This window comes from Penicillium cataractarum (assembly GCF_028827025.1).
Source record: "Penicillium cataractarum strain IBT 29864 chromosome Unknown utg000001l, whole genome shotgun sequence".
Classification (NCBI taxonomy): Eukaryota; Fungi; Ascomycota; class Eurotiomycetes; order Eurotiales; family Aspergillaceae; genus Penicillium; species Penicillium cataractarum.
Window position 1 is genome coordinate 3,160,163 of NW_026622737.1, and position 18,221 is coordinate 3,178,383.

Genomic DNA, 18,221 nt, shown 5'->3' on the forward strand with positions numbered 1-18,221 from the left:
ACCATTTGATGCTCTTCCAAGTGTACCTCTAGTCATTCCGTCATGGCCTTGGCTAGTAAGTGCTCGATTGTATTCCACGTGACCGGGGGCCAACCACCGCGATCGGAAAAGACTGACCGTCCCCAAGGTCCTCACTTGGTAGAAGGCTGGAACACACCGGAAGTACCCGGTACCTCTAGTTGCACTATGACTAATATGTGATCAGAAGTACCGGGTACTCCGTGCAAAGTTCTATCTTTTGACGTCTTCGAGGCCAACAAGGTCCTCATGGATCCCCCCCCGCCGCTGGGAACTCCGGCTACGATTTCCGCAGAGTTTGATGGGGGGTCAGTACTGGTTTCAAACCCTCCTTCTGTCAATCGTGAGACTCGAGATCAGTATACCTCTTTTTGTCTTTCTAGAGGGCGGTGGATTGGTGATTCCATACCTTCTTTCCCTGGTACTACCGCATCTTGGTACTAGACGCTTTCGGGAAACCACCCTATCCTCCATCCCGCCTCTCCGACGCAGATAACGGACAAGTCTCTGCTACATTCTGAGCCGTGCGGTGTGCATTGCCAAGGGACCTTCAATCGCATTATTTCGTGCGTATCGCGCCTAATTGACGGAGGCAGTAGCGCTGCGTTAGGGTTTGATCTTGACAGGCCAACCTGGTTGTCTCGCCGCTAGCCATTGGACCGTTTCGCCAACATCGAGGACCTTGGGGGTGTCGGCCATTACTGCGAAGCACCCACACAAGATTGGTAGTCTGTCTTGGAAAACCCCCTCCACGGTCAACCTGTCAAATCTTCTCCTCATCTCTCCTATTCACCACAAGTGTTTACAACTCTCCCTCAACCTGATCTGATCATTTGCCGCCCGGCATTCGAAAGTGCGATTGCCGTTGACCTTCAGATCGGTCTATCCACTGCAAAGCCACTTCACCTTTTCGATTCTTTGATACACAGAGAACCCGGTACTCACATTCACCATGGAGATGGACCCCGTGAATGCGCTCCTGAAGCGCGCCGCCGACCCTTGTGATCCCGGTAATGAGTTTGATGGCCGCATCGGTCTCCGCATTTCCTCCATCTTCGTCATTATGGTTGGATCCATGTTCGGTGCTATTTTCCCCGTCTTTGCTCGGCAGTTTGGTGGGAAAGGTGGAGTGCCTGGATGGGCATTCTTCATCGCAAAGTACTTTGGATCAGGTGTCATCATCGCAACTGCTTTCATCCACCTTCTTGCTCCCGCGGAGGAGGCCCTCACCAACTCTTGTTTGACTGGCCCCATCACCGAATACAGCTGGGTTGAGGGTATCATCCTGATGACCATCATCGTTCTGTTCTTTGTCGAGCTGATGGTCATGCGATTCTCCCACTTTGGCTCTGGTCACGGCCACTCCCACGACGAGGAAGGACAGGCCCACTCTCACATCGGCACCGCCGAGCCCATGGTCGAGGAACTGCATCCCAGCAAGAGTCACCACATGCCCGGTGAAGACCACCTGGGCCACTCCCGCGAGCACCATGATTCTGACGACTCTGAGAAAGATGCCGGCGTGAGTGAGGACTATGCGGCCCAGTTGACCTCCATCTTCATTCTGGAGTTTGGCATCATCTTCCATTCCGTTTTCATCGGTCTCACCCTGGCTGTGTCCGGTGCCGAGTTTACCACTCTGTACATCGTCCTGGTCTTCCATCAGACCTTCGAAGGCCTGGGTCTAGGCTCCCGACTGGCTCTCATTCCTTGGCCCAAATCCAAGCGTCTCACACCTTACTTCCTGGGACTGGCCTTTGGTATCTCGACCCCAATTGCCATTGCTATCGGTCTAGGTGTCCGCAACAGCTACCCGCCGACGGGACGAACCACGCTCATTGTCAACGGCGTGTTCGACTCCATCTCTGCCGGCATTCTCATCTACACCGCACTAGTCGAGCTGATGGCGCACGAGTTCATGTTCAGCAGCTCCATGCGCAAAGCTCCTATCCGCCAGGTGCTGGCCGCGTTCACCCTGCTGTGTATGGGCGCTGCCTTGATGGCTCTGCTGGGCAAATGGGCCTAACTTTACGACAACCTCCTCTTCTTGTTACGACCTCGGTTGATTTCCGATGACCTCTTTCTCATTTCGCTGTTTCCATTTTTTACAAGTCCAAAAGTGCGGGATTCTCTACTTCTACTGTCTGAAGTGATCCCTGGTCATCTGTACATGCATTTGATACCCACGGGGCAAACCTTGCTTCCAGCGTGCAGCTTTCACTAGCGCAGGCGCACACATACTCGGCGTTAGTTTTGGTTCTGGAAGGAGTTACTGGTGTTATGTCTTCTGCTTTTATTGTCGGGGTTTCAAACCCGAGCTTCATGTCCTGGATTGATGTAATTAGCTTCCAATCAAATCTAAACACCATTCTCGAAGGATCAAATCGTGCTCACGTGCTCATCGATTCCATTGAAATCCTCACAACTGCCTGGTCTGAACTACTCGGTGGATCCTTCTCATCCACCACATTCCCCACACAACGCCAATCAATTCGGACATATCAACCATGTGGTGGACCATGTGGTTGACACTGGAATGCGAAGCCAAAAAAAAATTGGCGAATCGGTTTGTTCTACGGGATGACGGGAAAGCCAAGTTTGGGGGCGAACGCCATGGCGGCGCTTAACCAAATTCCGTCTGTAGGGCTGGTCCCTGAGACCCTGGCAGAGTCCCGTGCGCACGGGTGCTTCCCTCCTCAGTACGAGCACGAGGGTTTGTTGTTTTACTCTGCTTTCTCTTAAACTCTCTCTTGTTTTCTCTCGGTCGAGGCCTTTCCAGTGAACAGCGCACTTTCGAGTTCGACATGGCCATTGAAAACGCCCCAGCCGTCCCCGAAGAGGCTGATGCCTCCACGGCCGAGGTTCACGATAGCGTCGATGTTGTGGACGACCCCTCACGCGAGGTCTCGAAGAAGCGGCAGAGTCTGTCGGATCTGTTTACGATCGTGAGTGACCGTGAAGACTAGCCTTGAAGAATATCTCTGTTAACCAAGAGCTTACCGAGGGAAATGTATAGTTCGCCAGTGGCTTCGCTCTTATCAGTGATGGATACCAAAACAACCTCATGTGAGTGTGGCCCCCTCTTTTTGCTACGATGACCCCGCTCATGGGCTGGCCACTACAGGACTATGACCAACGTCCTTCTCAAGAAGGAATACCCCAAAGAGTATACCACGACTGTCAGTACGCGCGTATCCAATGCGCTGCTCGTGGGCGAAGTTATCGGTCAGGTCGTTGTTGGGTAAGCTTTTAAATCACTTGAAAATCTCTAGCAGTCGGCCTTCGCTCATGGTTTGAATTTAGTCTGACCTGCGACTACCTTGGCCGAAAAATTGCCATCGTTTTCACCACCCTCATGATCGTCATTGGAGGTATCTTGGCCACCGCATCGCACGGTGTCACCATTGACGGCATGTTCTGGATGATGACCGTCGCTCGTGGGATTGTCGGGTTTGGTATGACTATGCTCATCATTCTATTCCTAGTGTTCCAAATATTGACTTCATTTGAAGGCGCTGGCGGCGAGTATCCTGCATCGTCGACATCTGCCTCCGAGTCTGCCAACGACCTAACGCCCAAGCATCGAGGTCCAGCTTTCATCATGGTGACCAACTTCCCTCTGTCTTTTGGTGGACCATTCGCAGTGTCCATCTTTTTGATCGTGCTTTCGGCTTGTCAGCAGTCGCACTACAGCACCGTATGGCGAGTGTGCTTCGGAATTGGATGTATTTGGCCGCTTTCCGTGTTCTACTTTCGAATCCGCATGCTCAATTCCACCCTGTACCGCCGTGGTGCAATCAAACGACATGTTCCGTACAAGCTTGTCATTCGGTATTACTGGAAGACGTTGATTGGAACATGTGGTGCTTGGTTCCTCTACGGTAAGTTTCTATGTACACGGATACTGTGTTGGCATTCGACTCATCACTGATTATGGATCTATAGACTTTGTCACCTTCCCCAACGGCGTCTTCTCGGGCACAATCATCTCGAATGTAGTTCACAATGGCACTATTCTCCAGACCGGTGAATGGCAACTCCTTCTCGGAGCAATTGCCCTCCCAGGTGTCTTCCTCGGCGCATTCCTTTGCGACCGCGTCGGTCGTAAGAACATCATGATGATTGGTTTCAGCGGATACCTCATCTTCGGCCTCATCATCGGATGCGCCTTTGACCGCATTACCAAGATCATCCCGCTCTTCATCGTCTTCTACGGCCTCATGCAGAGCTCCGGCAACTTTGGTCCGGGTAATATGCTCGGCCTACTGTCCTCAGAATCCTATGCCACCGGCGTGCGTGGAACATGCTACGGTCTTTCGGCTGCAGTTGGAAAAGCCGGGGCAGCGATTGGAACCCAAGCGTTTCAGCCAATTTCCAATAATCTTGGGAAGAACTGGACTTTTATCATTGCTGCGATCTGTGGAGTGGTCGGCGTTCTGGTGACTTGGTTCTTTGTGCCGGATCTTTCTGGAGAGGATCTGCGTCTGCGCGATGAGAAGTTCCGGGCTTATCTTGTGGCGCATGGATGGGATGGAGCTATGGGAGAGGATGACCTCAAGGCTCAGGCGGACGAAGGAATTCCCACGGATACTATGATTGAGGCCACCGCTGCGAAGGGAGCTTGAGTCTGGCGAAGGCGATGGCATTGAAGATGATGGAAGATGGAGACTTGACCTCGGTACCTTACATTGACTGACTGGGAGTCAATAATCGCTAATTCTAATTCTCCGATAGCAACTTAGTTTGAGATCAAGGAAAGAGACCAGGTAATACAAGCCACGTTGCAAACAAAATAGAAACTAGTCCTCCATCTGCACACCCATTCCGGAAGTCTCCAAGTACAGAATGTACAGTAAGACCCACACCAGCGGAACCCCCAGAGCCAAACGCCTCCGCACTCCACCACGTTGCCCTCTTCTCCCCTCTTCCTTCTGCTCAACCTGTCCTCATCACCTCCATCCACCACCTCAATTAATCCTCCACAACCAATTCTTCTGCCTAACCCTCTATCCGCGCAACAACCACAACTGCAACCACCACAATGCGTCTCACCACCCTCTTCCTCTCCCTCGCCTCCCTCGCCTGCGCCGCCGAGCTGGGCATCGAAGTCACCCACAAGGTCGAGTGCACGCGCAAGACCCAGAACGGCGATAACGTCTCCATGCACTACCGCGGTACCCTCCAGTCCGACGGCAAGGAGTTCGACTCTAGCTTTAAGCGCAATGTCCCGCTGAACTTTAAGTTGGGAACTGGTCGGGTTATTAAGGGGTGAGTTTGGCTCTTTTTGCAGTGGAAACTGGGAGATGAGAAGGTGAAGGGTGAAGGGGGATTGAGAATGGCTACAAGTGTCGCGAAGTATCGCTGGTGCATTGTATCCATTTACCTTCCTTCCCGTCCCTCTGTTTCTGTTTCTGTCTCCGCTTGTGGTTGCGAGGCTTGCTTTCGGGCTACTCTGGGTCAATTGGCTAATTCTCTTTTTCGCTGTAGATGGGACCAGGGTCTCCTCGACATGTGCATTGGCGAGAAGCGCACGCTGACTATTCCCCCCGAGTACGGATACGGTGACCGCGGCGTTGGTCCCATTCCCGGTGGCGCAACTCTGATCTTCGAGACTGAGCTCGTTGCTATCGAGGGCGTTGACAAGGATGAGCTGTAGAGTTGATGTGTATACTGCGTTATGATGTATTGGTTATCACCTATTTTCAAATGATATACCCCGAAATCATTGGAATGATGCAATTCGCAACTGTCTTGGAATTCACGGCGCATAGTAAAGATGCGCCAATCTATTACAATGGGGTATCTCTCGTCTAGTATGTGTAGAAATGTATCTTACAACCACCCCCTCCACCTCGCTCGTCATGTACACAGGACCCAATGCCCACGAGCCTCAGATGTGAAGCCAGTTATGTTCTGGCAACCCAAACCCACGTCGCATCACACCTACAAACAACTCTCAATCCATCGCATCCAACCCATTCTCCGCCTGAATATCATTCTCCGAAACCAAAATCCCCACCAAACACTCCCCCAAAATCCCATCCCAATTCACCCACGGATGAATCTCCGCAAACAACTGCGCCGAATCCTTCCCCGCACCCCGCAGCAACTCCCCCTTCCCACCGGGATGATACGGCGCATACGGCGAGATATTATAAACCTTGCCCTGATACGACGTCCAAGCATCTCGGCCCTTGCGCCCATTCTGCGTCTTCAGCATGGACGGGGTTACCCGCAGCAGTCCCGGGGGTAGACCCGCGCCGCGGAGTTGGTTGTTTGGGTTTGCGGCGCGCGCGGCCCAGTCTAGGGGTGAGTAGCCTGGTTCAAGGACTACTTTGCGGGATGCTTGTTTCTTGACTGCGGTTGGGGCGAGGGTGCTGTTGCTGAGACCGCTGCCGCTGCTGCTGCTGCTGCTGCTGGAGGTGGGGGGCACGCGGAGACCGGCGGCGGATGGGGGTGTGTGGAGGGAACTGGCGCTTGATCGGGGTGGTTGGAGGGTTGGAGGGGCTCTGTTTGGTTGTGGGGTTTGTCGGGGGCGTGGGATTGGGGGTGGAGGCATGAGGGATGGTGTGGTTGTGTTGGTTGTGTTGGTAGGCTGTTGCGGCGACGTCGCCACGAGAGATGGGGGTTGCATCCTTGTCTTAGTAGGCGCATCGTTGGGTGTTGTCTGCGGTGTCTTTGAGCCGTTCACGCTCGTCTGGCCTGACGAGCCTCTCGCGACGCCGGTAGCATTGTCGTTGTCGCTTGAGTCATCATTCAGGCTCAACGTGGGGACGGCAAGGACTGGTGGTGGCGCACTTGATGCCGACGCCTTGGGTGTATTCTGAGAGCCATCCTCTTCATCAACTAGGGGCGGAGATGTCGAGACGTCAGCGTCATGGCTCTCCGGAGTATGTTCATCGGCGGCAGGAGAAGGCGGCTCGGATCTGGAGTCCGGCGGGGTGGGGGAGGTTGGATCCGGGGACTTCTTGTCAGTGTTAGGTTGGCTGCGAGAGAAGAAATATCCCGCAGTGGCAGCGAGACTCCCCACGCCTGGCCAGCCCATGTCGTAGGAACGTCGAGATGTTGAAGCGGCGGGGATAGAGAGCGGCGAAAGCGAGTTAACTGTGCCTCGACTTACAAATTCGCCCGAGGCTGGACGGGTGGTCCGTGCGGGTTTGGGATCGAGATCTATACATTTGAGTTAATCAAGCATGCAGCTGGGCCTAAATTAGGAGAGTGTTTTGGTGTATTTGGAAACTTTGAATACATTCAGCAGACAGATATATTTGAAGCATTTAGGATTTGATCTCTCCTGGTAATCAATCCACTACATATGACTTTGCCTGTATGCTAGCGCCTCATATATTTCTAAGTATGCGAAATCAACGCTCTCCCGCGATTTTAAGATTCGTAAGGCCAGTAAGAATGCGCAAGAAACTTTCACATAGGCGAATTCTATCAAGCATAAGTGTCTCATAGCTACGGGAATATCGAATGATGTCAGGACCCCATCACCAGCACGCGACGTCAGAATCTGGGGCAAATATGTGGACAGCTGGGACTGAACTCAAAAGCTGCTTGATTATGCTCCAACATGGTCCTCGCACACAGAGCTCTGAGAGACCAGATGCTCCGCAATATGCTCATGTCTACATCGGACGCGCTTGTTATCTTCGACGTTGGAGCAGGTCAAGTAGCAACCCCCCTATTAATCCTCTGCGAAGTGGCAGGCTGACCATGAGGTACAGGCTCAAGGAAGTAGAAAATTCCAAGAGGACCGGTACAAGATAGTCCTGCCGGAACACTTCCCCGCAAAAACGGATGACAATATTGCATTCTTTGCAATATACGATGGACAGTAAGCGGTTTTCTTCAACGAAAGCCACAAGGAGACATGCTGACTTAAACAGTGGCTCCGGCGTCGTTGCAGATCACGCCTGTAAGAACCTCCATAATATACTTGCCCAACGACCCGAGCTCCAACAAGGCGACTATGCTGCCGCGATGAAGGCCGCACTGGCCGAGGAGGATGGCCTGCTGCTGGATAATTTCATGCGCGAGTCCGTCGAGCCCGCGGTATCCGGATCAACAGTGGCGGTGTGTTTGATCAACTTAACCACGGGGGAGCTGGTAGTCTCTAATCTAGGCGACTCGCATGTCATCTTGGCCGAGCGGGATCCCAAAACGGAATATCCCTATCACATTGTATGGTTTTGTCACGCACAACCGAGGAAACCAGAACGGTCATTAATCGGCAAACTTTAGCGTCGACTTACAGAAGCACATAAGCCCGAAGTGCCTAGCGAGCGAGCTCGCATCAAAGAGGCTGGAGGTACCGTGGAAAAACGGAACGGAATCAGTCGGCTCGGTGAGTTGCAGATTGGCCCTTGCTAGACCAGCCCCCAAAGGGGAGGGCCCGAGAGCCCGTGAAGGAGGGGGCCAGCGGCTTCCCCGGTGAACAAACATCCCTATGGTAGTGAAATGATACTCACGGGGGATATGGAACAGGATCCCTGAACATGTCCCGCGCGCTGGGCGACCTGCAGTACAAGAACCCGGTCAACACCGTGGAGGATGAAAGCACGATGCCTCGAGAACGGCGCGCCTCGTCGTCATCGGCGTCGGTTCGTGGTGATTTCTTATCCAACGATCCCTACACCTCACGGCGCACACTGCAGCCAACCTGTCGGTACCTACTCGTTATCGTATCGGATGGGGTGAGCGACCGTACCGACGACACGGCCTTGATTCAGCACGTGATGAAGCTGTCGATGCGGGGGATGCGAGCCAATGATATTGCACAAGAGGTGACTAGTAGTATTGCTAGTCGTCCCAAGAGTGATAATGCCTCGTGTGTTGTTGTGATGTTGGATGGGCAGCATTCGTGATGTTACGATGGATGCTGGGAGAGTGGAGAGAAGAAGAGTCTGGGATGACCGGGGGGGGAGGGAACCCGTGATGTGATTGGGAACTGTAAGAGGTGGAAGCGATATGGTATGTACTAACTAGGCGATGATCATATAGCTAGACTAGAAGATGGAGGTAGAAGGCTGAATTAAAAAGACGGGAATATTATTGAACTTTATTTGGGAAGGACTACATTTTTTTCGCTAGACATGGTCAGTTAATTTGGTACGACTAATACCAAGAGCGGAAGCCTTGCCTGGCACTCATTGTTATAGACAGGGATAAAGTAAAGTCACTTACAAGTGTACTGCTTTGCCTTTATTGAGATGTATCGGAGTCGATCCAGTAGATATACTTATTACTACTAAAACATATATTATTGAAGCAGCTCGTCTACTAGTAAACACTAAGTCCAGCCTTTCCGAAAGCCTATCGGCCCACTACTGCGGTTGTGTTTTGCATAATCGGGCCAAGTCCACCCAGTCCCACTGCAAGGGTCTCTGCCTTACCCCGAACAAGAAGGTGGTTGTGTGCAATTGCGAGGGCGGAGTCTTCACATTTTCCAGTATTTTTAGCAAACATGTTTTCATGCGGATCTAAAGGGAGTGTAATTGTATCAACAAACTTCCATCTTCTTTTGTCTATAGTTAGTTTGGTTAACTATTTAGGTAACCACCTAAAGGTCTACCAAATGCAAACTATATTTAAAAACAGAAATCGATTAGGTCATGCAACTAATGCAACTAATGCAAAAAGAAAGAAGAAAAAAGGTTTGCAAACTCGGCGTTCAACCCCACCAGAGCGGACCCAAAAAGGCCAAACGGCCTGCCTTTCTCAGGACTGCTCCGGTGGCGTTGCGTTTCGTATCACAACCTTGGATCTTCTCATGCACCCTATAAGGTTGCCTTTTTTTTAATTCGTTCAGGCCCTCTCGACAAAACCAGGCTTCGGCTTTTCCATCTTCTCGGTCTGATCCTCTAACACCTTCCTAGTCTTACACTAGATATATACAAAAGAAACTACTTCGTTTTACTTGTACTCCTCCTGCCCTCTCAGTGGTAAACGTTCTCCCGTACCAAAAAAGTAAAAGTATATCCCGTAATTCCCAAAAAATTCCCAAGTCCGCCCGGTTCGCCCCTCATTCTTCTTTCGGGAACTCTCTTTCCTCCCCGCTCGACAAGGTTATCTCCACGGTGACACAATGACGATGTTCCCATCCGAACCTCAACCAATGTAGCAGGCGGATAAGAAAGGTCGCTTCGTTCCGCCGGAGTGGACCGCCCCTCCAACCTGCGCCTGCAGAACCTCTCTACATTCCCTCGCTAGATGAACCCCAGAGGCTCCAACGAAAGCTCTTGATGGCCCAGTCCCTTGGAATTCTGTCAAACCCTTTTAGGCAGGCGACGAAATCGGCTCCCGGGGTGGAGATCCCTTCAAGAACAAGCATTATTCAACCTGGAAGATCCGACTCTATCCACCTTCCCTAACGGTCAACCTCCAAGAGGATCTCGTCTCGTCTCGTGGTGCTTGGGTCAGGCCTCCGCTTCGCTATTGCTGTTCCATTTTCTTTAAATACGCCCTTCCGTCACTTTGCTCCTCTTCTCGCGTCCGATATCGCTTTCCAACAATTCGAGAGTCATCAACCTGCCGTCGCTCCCGATGACTGCTACACTGACTCATACTAAATCAACCACGACCAGTATGGCATCCGGAAGTTGGAACAACTTCCACGTCGGACGAGACTGCGGCCATGTGAAATGGTCTCGAAAGATTGCACCCAAATTGACCGTCTCCTCCGGTCAGACGGTCTCTTTTGATGCCATCGACAGCAGCAACGGCCAGCTCAACACCGCATCGGACGCATCGGCTATCACGACGCTGGATCTCGGCATCGCCAATCCTGTTTTCGGTCCGATCTATGTGCAAGATGCACAGCCTGGCGACGTTCTCAAGGTCGAGGTTCTAGCCCTCGAAGTCGCAGACTGGGGATGGTCCGCCATCATCCCCGGCTTCGGTCTGCTGGCAGAGGATTTCACTGAGCCCGAGATCAAGATCTGGTCTCTCGACCGTGAGAAGGGTTACGCTCAGTTCAAGGATATGCGTATTCCGCTCCGACCATTCCTAGGCTGCATGGGCCTCGCGCCGGCCACCGACGAAGAACTTTCTACCGTACCACCAACCCACGCCGGTGGTAACATGGACTGCCGCGAGCTCAGCGTTGGCTCAACCGTCTACCTTCCCGTCCAGACTGTCGGTGCCCTCTTCAGCTGTGGTGACGGTCACGCCGCCCAGGGCCAGGGCGAAGTCTGCGGCACCGCCATCGAAACCCCCATCAAAGCAACCCTCCGCTTCGAGCTCATCAAGAACCAGCCCTGGGTCACCGCTCCCCAGTATCAGACCCCGCCGCGCGCTCAAATACCCAACCCCCTCCCGGACCTTGGAACCTATGGTGCTCTCGGCGTCGGTCCAGACCTCTTCGAGGCCGCGAAGAGTGCTACCCGCAGCCTCATCCAATGGCTCGTTCACACAAAGGGCCTTTCCAAGAGCGAGGCGTATATCTTGGCTAGCGTTGCCGGAGACTTGCACATTACTGAGATTGTTAATGTGCCTAACTACGAGGTGTCCATGAATATTCCCTTGGGCATCTTCACTTCCGATTGATCCTTTCATGATCACGATCCTTGGAAGGTGTGTTCTAAGTTACTCTAGTTGCGGACATTTGCGGGGTGCTTTGCGTGATGTGATACCCAGGGGTGTTGGATGATAGTGCTCTGTTTTTTTTTTAATTTTTGTATTGTACATACATGGATGCGACTTAGCCTTGTGTTTTTCTTTTCTTTTCTTTTTTTACCCTGCATAGCAGCCACACATTTATTTTGGACATACCCCGAGCGGCGAGCGAATATTAATGAGCACAAGAACGTGTTCACCGTTATCCTCTTAACATCATGTGCGTGATTTTATCTATACCGTAAAAGGCAGGTCCGTGGGCCCCAATGGCCTGGATTCACGATAGACGGAGTATCTGACCCATGAATGACTGGATTAATGCTCAGTCATATTTGGTTTTTTGAGCCGTTGATTAAGTCTGAGGGCATCGTAACAGAATTCATCGCAAAGGTTCTGTCTCATAACTAAACCACATCAGCATATTACATATCTCGCGCCATTCTGCCGATGACGCAAGATATTGACCATTCTCAAGAGCCGCGTGTGTTTCGAGTCGCAGCTGATGGACGATACCCGCGGGGTATAACTTACGTTCGGATATTCTACTACATCGAGCAAATGTGATCCGTTATGGAGTCGTATGTAGTGAGTCTAGTGACGAAGACTTTCTCTGGCCATGACAGGCAATCGCGGACGTCCGCGGAGAAGGCATAATGAAGTCGAAATAATTAACCGCTATCTGCGCCCCAAGTTCCATTCAATACGTATGTTACAAGTATCTTCCAACCATCTTTCCAGATGTCTTTCCGGAAAGCTCCCTATATGCTACCTCTTTAGGTACTTCAATGCGATCCATCGATTTTATCCCCAACAAGTTACATTTCCTTTCGAAGCCGGAAAAATAAGCAATAAAGTACTAGAAGACTGACTGCTTGGTATTTGTTTCTTGATTTCTTGCCATCAAAATCGTGTTATAAGGTCCGTGTTCTCTCGGTGTCCGATATCGGCCGCCATACCTGGCAAACCAACCCCGGAAAGTCGGGAATTGGGCTCTTCGATTCTCCTAAGCGATAAGCCATGGATTTTAATTAGAAGGCAATGTTACTTGGGATGCCTAATGGCTTAGCCTTGTCACTAATGGTTGTTGTGACTTGGTACAGTCCAGGTACGAAGAATAGGGCGATGAGGGCAAAAGAGTACGGAGGATGGGTATGAAGGAATCAAGTGTATCAGAATAGAGAGAGACATGGAGATTATGTTCTACCTGGCAGATCTAACATTCCCATATGCCCATCAATCATATGACCTCACTCAGCCGCATATTTCTTTACATGATCTCACGAACAGACAGTTCCTTATCAAGCACATGTCCACGAAGCGGGCATCTTTCCCTTCGTATAGAGAAAAAGAAACTACGCCTAACCCTTCAATTATTATCCCTGGTTTTTTAGACATTGAATACAGTACACCTCGCCAATCGCCTAGAGTGGCGACGTTTGCTCCGGACTTAACCCATATATCCCCGGCCAGGCTAGCTTAAGAAGGAGACTAGGCTAGTAGGCTATCTTGTCGAGAGTCGATGGCGTGATTGACAGCCTAGACGTTCATTCGCCAGGTAATCACATACTTAGGAGCTAAAATCTATTTTCATTCCCTGGACACAAGGCAGTCGACGGTGGTATCCTTCCAAATCTGTCATGGATATTCGATTCCCCCAATAAGAGCGTCGCCATTGACTCATGACCTGCAGCACACGCCATGTGAGAGGGGTATCTGATCTAAGAAATTGTACTCCTTGTGATTCGTTGCGGGGTCGATAATAGCTTACAGATTGTCGTAGTGTCCTTCCTCTATTGGGTGGACGGTAAAGTAAATGGGAACTAGGGCTTGACGAGTTTTTATCCTGTATATGATTTAGGAATAGCCCGACCGAATTATCTGGCCAATTAATGTGCCATGTGCTAGTGGACTGTGGTCTATCCTACTTCGATGATTAGATTTAGCCCCATACGTCGAGAGCAACTCGGCCATCTCCGTGTCGGTATCTATGATTGCAATATGCACAAAGGTCGGGTATAGAGATATTGCTTGGATTAAATGTCAATCCACTTCTAGTGTACTCTCTGGAGCGATGCTTTTAATTTTCCAAGCTCTATACACTCTCTAGCTCAAACATCGTGCATAGTTACAGTACTTGTCTACAAGGTACCTCAACCCCACTACGGGACTAGCTACAATTCCTCTCAGCGACCCATTAGTCTGAATGGAGTAATTTTGTCTATACGACTTACTATCTGAATTGCATCAATTTATCCCATACATCCCTCGCAGATAACTCTAGTATCCTATTTACCCACCAAGCATACCTCGAGGGCCCTCGCAGGTGATGTCACATGACACCGCGTTCACAGCGCGTCTCACCTGCCGCTCTGGGTTCTCCAACCACCGGTCCGAATTGAGCGATCCCCTCCGAGGTTTCGATCCCTCAAAACAAACGGCATGTCATGGATCCCATCCTTGATGGTCTGAATCACGCTCAACGTGAAGCGGTTACCTCCTCCGCCCCGATCCTCCAGGTACTTGCGCCTCCGGGTTCGGGCAAAACTAAAACGCTCACTGCACGCGTCGCGTACTTGCTTTCTCACCATGGCTATCAACCGCAAGATGTCATATGCTGCACTTTCACTATCAAAGCTAGTCGGGAGATGCGTGAGCGTTTGGGAAAGCTTATTGGGGAGAAATTGCAGTCTCGGTTGATTCTAGGTACCTTCCATTCAATTTGTCGGCGGTATCTGGTCAAGTATGGATATTTGATTGGGCTGCGCAAAGGATTTGGGATTGCGGATTCGGATGATACTCGGGCTATTATTCGGGTGAGTTTGTCTTTTTTTCAGCTTTGACTATTGGGAAATCGCTAATTTTCGATCAGAGAATCATCAAGCGTCTGAATTCCAGCATGGATATCAGAGCGGCTCAAGGGCGGATCTCCAAACACAAGGCTCATGGCCTCTCTCCGAGCGCATTGGCTGAGCGTGCCAAAGCAGAGGAGCTGGAACTCGTTGACATTTATCGCGCCTACGATGAGGCGCTTGCGGCCGCGAATCTGCTTGACTATGACGACCTGCTTCTGCGCTGTGGCGATCTTCTCAGAGAGCATCCAGAGTGTGTTTCGAATGTGCAAACAGTGCTTGTGGATGAGTTTCAAGACACCAACATCATCCAATATGATCTGATGAATCTGTTTGCCTCTAAGAATCGGCGCATCACCATCGTCGGTGACCCCGATCAAAGTATCTATGGGTTTCGGTCAGCAGAAATCCAGAACTTGAGGCGGATGCAAAAACGGTACTCCAACACCTCGGTCGTTCTGCTAGAATCAAACTATCGTTCCTCGGGGTCAATCTTGAATTCTGCGCAAGATGTGATCGAACAAGACATTACGCGACCGGCGAAGAAACTCGAGGCTACTCATACCTTTGGAACCCTTCCTGTGCTGAGGAAACTGCCCAATCCTAATGCAGAAGCTCTTTGGATGGTGCTTGAGATCAAACGAAGCGTGGCGATGACGGGTGGTTTGTTGCGCATGTCTGATTTTGCGATTCTCCTTCGGTCTGCTTCGCTGTCAACCCGTATCGAGACAGCGTTCGGCCGAGCAGGAATTCCCTACAAGATGGTAGGAGGACGCAAGTTCTTCGATCGAACGGAGGTGAAGACTCTCCTCAACTATCTTCGGGTTGTGAGCCATACAGACCATTCGGATGCCCTGCTGAGTATCATTAACGTTCCCCCACGGCGAATCGGTGACGAGACTATCAAGCAGTTGACCAGTGGTGCAGAAAAGGCTCAAGTTACTCTATGGGCCTTCATCAAAGACGTGATCCAAGGTCGTCGATCAACTGAGAAAAAATTACAAAAAGCCGCAGAACTAGGACTTTGCTCTTTAGTCAAGTTGATCGAGGCATCCAAGCAAAAATTGCAGGATTGTCAAGATGCAACCGCCCCTTGTGTACTTCTGGAGTACATCACCGACAGCCTCTCATTCCAAGAGTATCTGCTCAAGACCTACCCGCTGGACGAAGACGGTCGCTGGGCGAATGTCAAAGAGCTGATGGGCCAAGCTAACGATGCTGCAGCCTCCGAGAATGAGGCAAATCTCGAGGAAGACCTACCCGAAATCGAAGGCGTTGAGCAGCAACAATCCAATCCGGGGGAAGAGGCCCTGTCACGGTTTTTGGCCAATGTCGCCTTGGCCACGGAGGCGCAAACACAGGATGAGGGTGAGGAAGGCTCGGGGTATGTCACGATATCGACGATTCATGCCGCCAAGGGCTTAGAATGGCCTGTTGTTTTCATTCCTGCCGTTTATAACGGCAGTATTCCACACTCGCGAGCTGAAGTGGTCGATGAAGAAAGACGTTTGTTATACGTTGCAATGACTCGAGCACAAGCGCTTCTATACTTGAGTCTCCCGTTGAAACAACCTCGAATGGGCGAAGGGGAAGATGGATCTACGACTTTGACGCCATTCCTACCGCCCAATCTGGTCAAGACACGCTTTCGACTGAAAGGCCCTCAATTCCATGAGAAGGTTGTATATGGAATGTCTGATATTCTGCACCGGCCACGACCGTCGCCCGAGGACATGTGTAAGGATCTCGCGTCTCTGCCTTCTTTATTGGATGACAAGTGGACTAGCGAAGGCGAGGAAGTGCGCGACGAGAACATCGAGTGGAATGGCAAGCAAGGCCCAAATGACCCAATACAAGAGCCATATCCAAAACGAAGGCGACCCAACAGCAATGGGCCGACGACGGCGGGCAATCATACCATGGGCAATTCATCCAACTTTCTGGTTGCTACAACAATGTCTTCAGGGGGTTTTACGTCGGCTCGAAACTACATTGCCGTGAACCCGGCTGCCAACCAGGATATAACGACGTCGTCCACGACATCCTCGATTACGACTGGAGCCGGCCCAACAGGCAAAGCAAAGACGCCTGGTGACGTCAACCGTAAAGACGGCCTCACCCAAGCCAGCATCTCAAACTTCTTTGGCGGGCCAGGGTCCTCTGCCCAAAAGTCAGAGCCTGTCCCAGCCACCCGTCCGCCAGCTCAGTCGGCCACGAGAAACCAGCTGACTCCCCAGAACAACTCTCGGTCAGGTGTCAACTTTGTGCCACCCTCGCTCTCTTCCCACCGTCTCCAGCCACGGCCACTTCATCCCTCTCGGCCGGTTCTTGAACCTACCGAGCCCAGCAATTACACGTGGATGGCGGCTCCGTCCCGACCTGACGCCATGAAACCTGCCCGAACGCTGACATCACAACCAGCGCAAGGGAATGTCAATAGCACAGCAGGTGCGGAGACCGGAACCGGGACAAGCGAAGTGAAACAGGAGAGGTCCACCAGCGGTGTCCGATCCGTGACGTTTTACACCACTACGATGGATAAGGTCCGCCAACAAGCCCCGCCGGCGACAGGGCGCCGGACGCTAGGTATTCGACGTAGTATGAATGGATGGGAGGAACGGATGAAGCGGGAGAGAAGCGGCGGTAGTGGCGATCAGATGCGCTGAGAGGACGAGGGAAGCGGACACGGGGTCTAGAATTCTGGAAGTGGCCTGTGAAGCATATCATATGATACACGTCTCGCGGCCTCATTGTGCTCATTCTGGCTGCTCCTTGATTGAAGGAGAAGTGAGTGTCCTACTTGGGTGGACCAGTGGGGAAGGAAAGGGAATGGAAGGGGACTGCAATTGCTTCATCCACCAACAGATGATAAGTCCACGCAATAGTCCAATGGCCCCATGGCCCAATGACTTTACAGGAGATTCGACTCCGCAGGGGGATCTTTGGTCTGGGGGAGTGACGTACATCCGTCTCTCCTGGCGCTATGCGTTCTGAATGCACGATCACCGATATAGTTAGCAACCCAACAAAAAAGCAACCCAGCAACGGAGTCCTCGCTTTGCAGGAGTCAGCTGATCTTGTGCCACCCCAACTTCCATTTCGCCAGACGCCAGTGTCTTAGAGAAATCCTAATGCCCGGAACTAAACGATCGGCGATCTTCCGGGGGGGGCATGGCGGCTGCGATTGGCGCGAATTCGCGCTCTAATCGCAATGATCACCAATAACGGGGGCCATGAATGGCCTTCGGGCCAGGACACTGGGACAGAGGGCTTCTGGACCAGAGTGGACCAGGGGAGCATTGTGGAGGGTCAGAGGGCGTCAGTCGGTGAAGCTTTCCCCCTGGCCCCTGGATCATAATTGACATCACCTTTTATGCCGTTTACGCCAGTCAGGCATCCCTGCTATGAAAGAGCTAGGAGATTGGTGATTGGTGGGACGGGGGCAGCGGTGAGGCTGAGGAATCCTCGATCCTCTTGCTGCTGCTAGCGAAGTCGCCAGGCTCCCAATGGTCGAATGGGGCAGCCTTTGACAATTTGCACTTGATTGCACCAGCAGCCAGCCAGCCAACAGCAACGAACAGCAGCAAAAGGCGGCAGCAGCTCGGGAGCAGCTCGGCCAACTGCTAACTATTCTTGGAGGAATGGCTGACTCATCATTATTGGGCCCACTACGTACGATGAGCCCACTTCGTATCGCTTCATCGCTTCGGACTGGCTGCCCTGCTTTGGACCTGG

At 51.7% G+C, this 18,221-nt stretch overlaps 7 protein-coding genes across 7 annotated transcripts; 6 read left to right on the forward strand and 1 right to left on the reverse strand.

Annotated features, from left to right (window-relative positions):
• Window positions 1-970: 970 nt before the first annotated feature.
• zrfB (low-affinity Zn(2+) transporter ZRT2) lies at window positions 971-2,044 on the forward strand (the record flags this gene model as incomplete). Its single annotated transcript, XM_056694020.1, has 1 exon — window positions 971-2,044. The coding sequence occupies one exon, from the start codon at window positions 971-973 to the stop codon at window positions 2,042-2,044; it is 1,074 nt and encodes a 357-aa protein (XP_056560749.1).
• Window positions 2,045-2,822: 778 nt separating this feature from the next.
• On the forward strand, window positions 2,823-4,643 carry N7496_001090 (Glycerophosphoinositol permease 1; the record flags this gene model as incomplete). Its single annotated transcript, XM_056694021.1, has 6 exons — window positions 2,823-2,963; window positions 3,035-3,084; window positions 3,143-3,259; window positions 3,322-3,473; window positions 3,531-3,899; window positions 3,964-4,643. 6 exons carry the CDS (start codon window positions 2,823-2,825, stop codon window positions 4,641-4,643), a joined length of 1,509 nt encoding a protein of 502 aa, XP_056560750.1.
• A 416-nt stretch (window positions 4,644-5,059) lies between these two features.
• On the forward strand, window positions 5,060-5,674 carry fkbp3 (peptidylprolyl isomerase family protein FPR2; the record flags this gene model as incomplete). Its single annotated transcript, XM_056694022.1, has 2 exons — window positions 5,060-5,286; window positions 5,506-5,674. 2 exons carry the CDS (start codon window positions 5,060-5,062, stop codon window positions 5,672-5,674), a joined length of 396 nt encoding a protein of 131 aa, XP_056560751.1.
• A 300-nt stretch (window positions 5,675-5,974) lies between these two features.
• On the reverse strand, window positions 5,975-7,063 carry N7496_001092 (cytochrome b5-like heme/steroid binding domain-containing protein; the record flags this gene model as incomplete). Its single annotated transcript, XM_056694023.1, has 1 exon — window positions 5,975-7,063. One exon carries the CDS (start codon window positions 7,061-7,063, stop codon window positions 5,975-5,977), a length of 1,089 nt encoding a protein of 362 aa, XP_056560752.1.
• Window positions 7,064-7,627: 564 nt separating this feature from the next.
• Window positions 7,628-8,888, forward strand: N7496_001093 (PP2C family serine/threonine-protein phosphatase; the record flags this gene model as incomplete). The annotated part of the gene is made up of 5 exons (XM_056694024.1): window positions 7,628-7,693; window positions 7,749-7,858; window positions 7,911-8,205; window positions 8,266-8,368; window positions 8,509-8,888. 5 exons carry the CDS (start codon window positions 7,628-7,630, stop codon window positions 8,886-8,888), a joined length of 954 nt encoding a protein of 317 aa, XP_056560753.1.
• Window positions 8,889-10,608: 1,720 nt separating this feature from the next.
• N7496_001094 (acetamidase/formamidase family protein) lies at window positions 10,609-11,568 on the forward strand (the record flags this gene model as incomplete). The annotated part of the gene is made up of 1 exon (XM_056694025.1): window positions 10,609-11,568. The coding sequence occupies one exon, from the start codon at window positions 10,609-10,611 to the stop codon at window positions 11,566-11,568; it is 960 nt and encodes a 319-aa protein (XP_056560754.1).
• A 2,513-nt stretch (window positions 11,569-14,081) lies between these two features.
• On the forward strand, window positions 14,082-17,152 carry N7496_001095 (ATP-dependent helicase; the record flags this gene model as incomplete). Its single annotated transcript, XM_056694026.1, has 2 exons — window positions 14,082-14,450; window positions 14,507-17,152. 2 exons carry the CDS (start codon window positions 14,082-14,084, stop codon window positions 17,150-17,152), a joined length of 3,015 nt encoding a protein of 1,004 aa, XP_056560755.1.
• Between the last annotated feature and the right edge of the window lie 1,069 nt (window positions 17,153-18,221).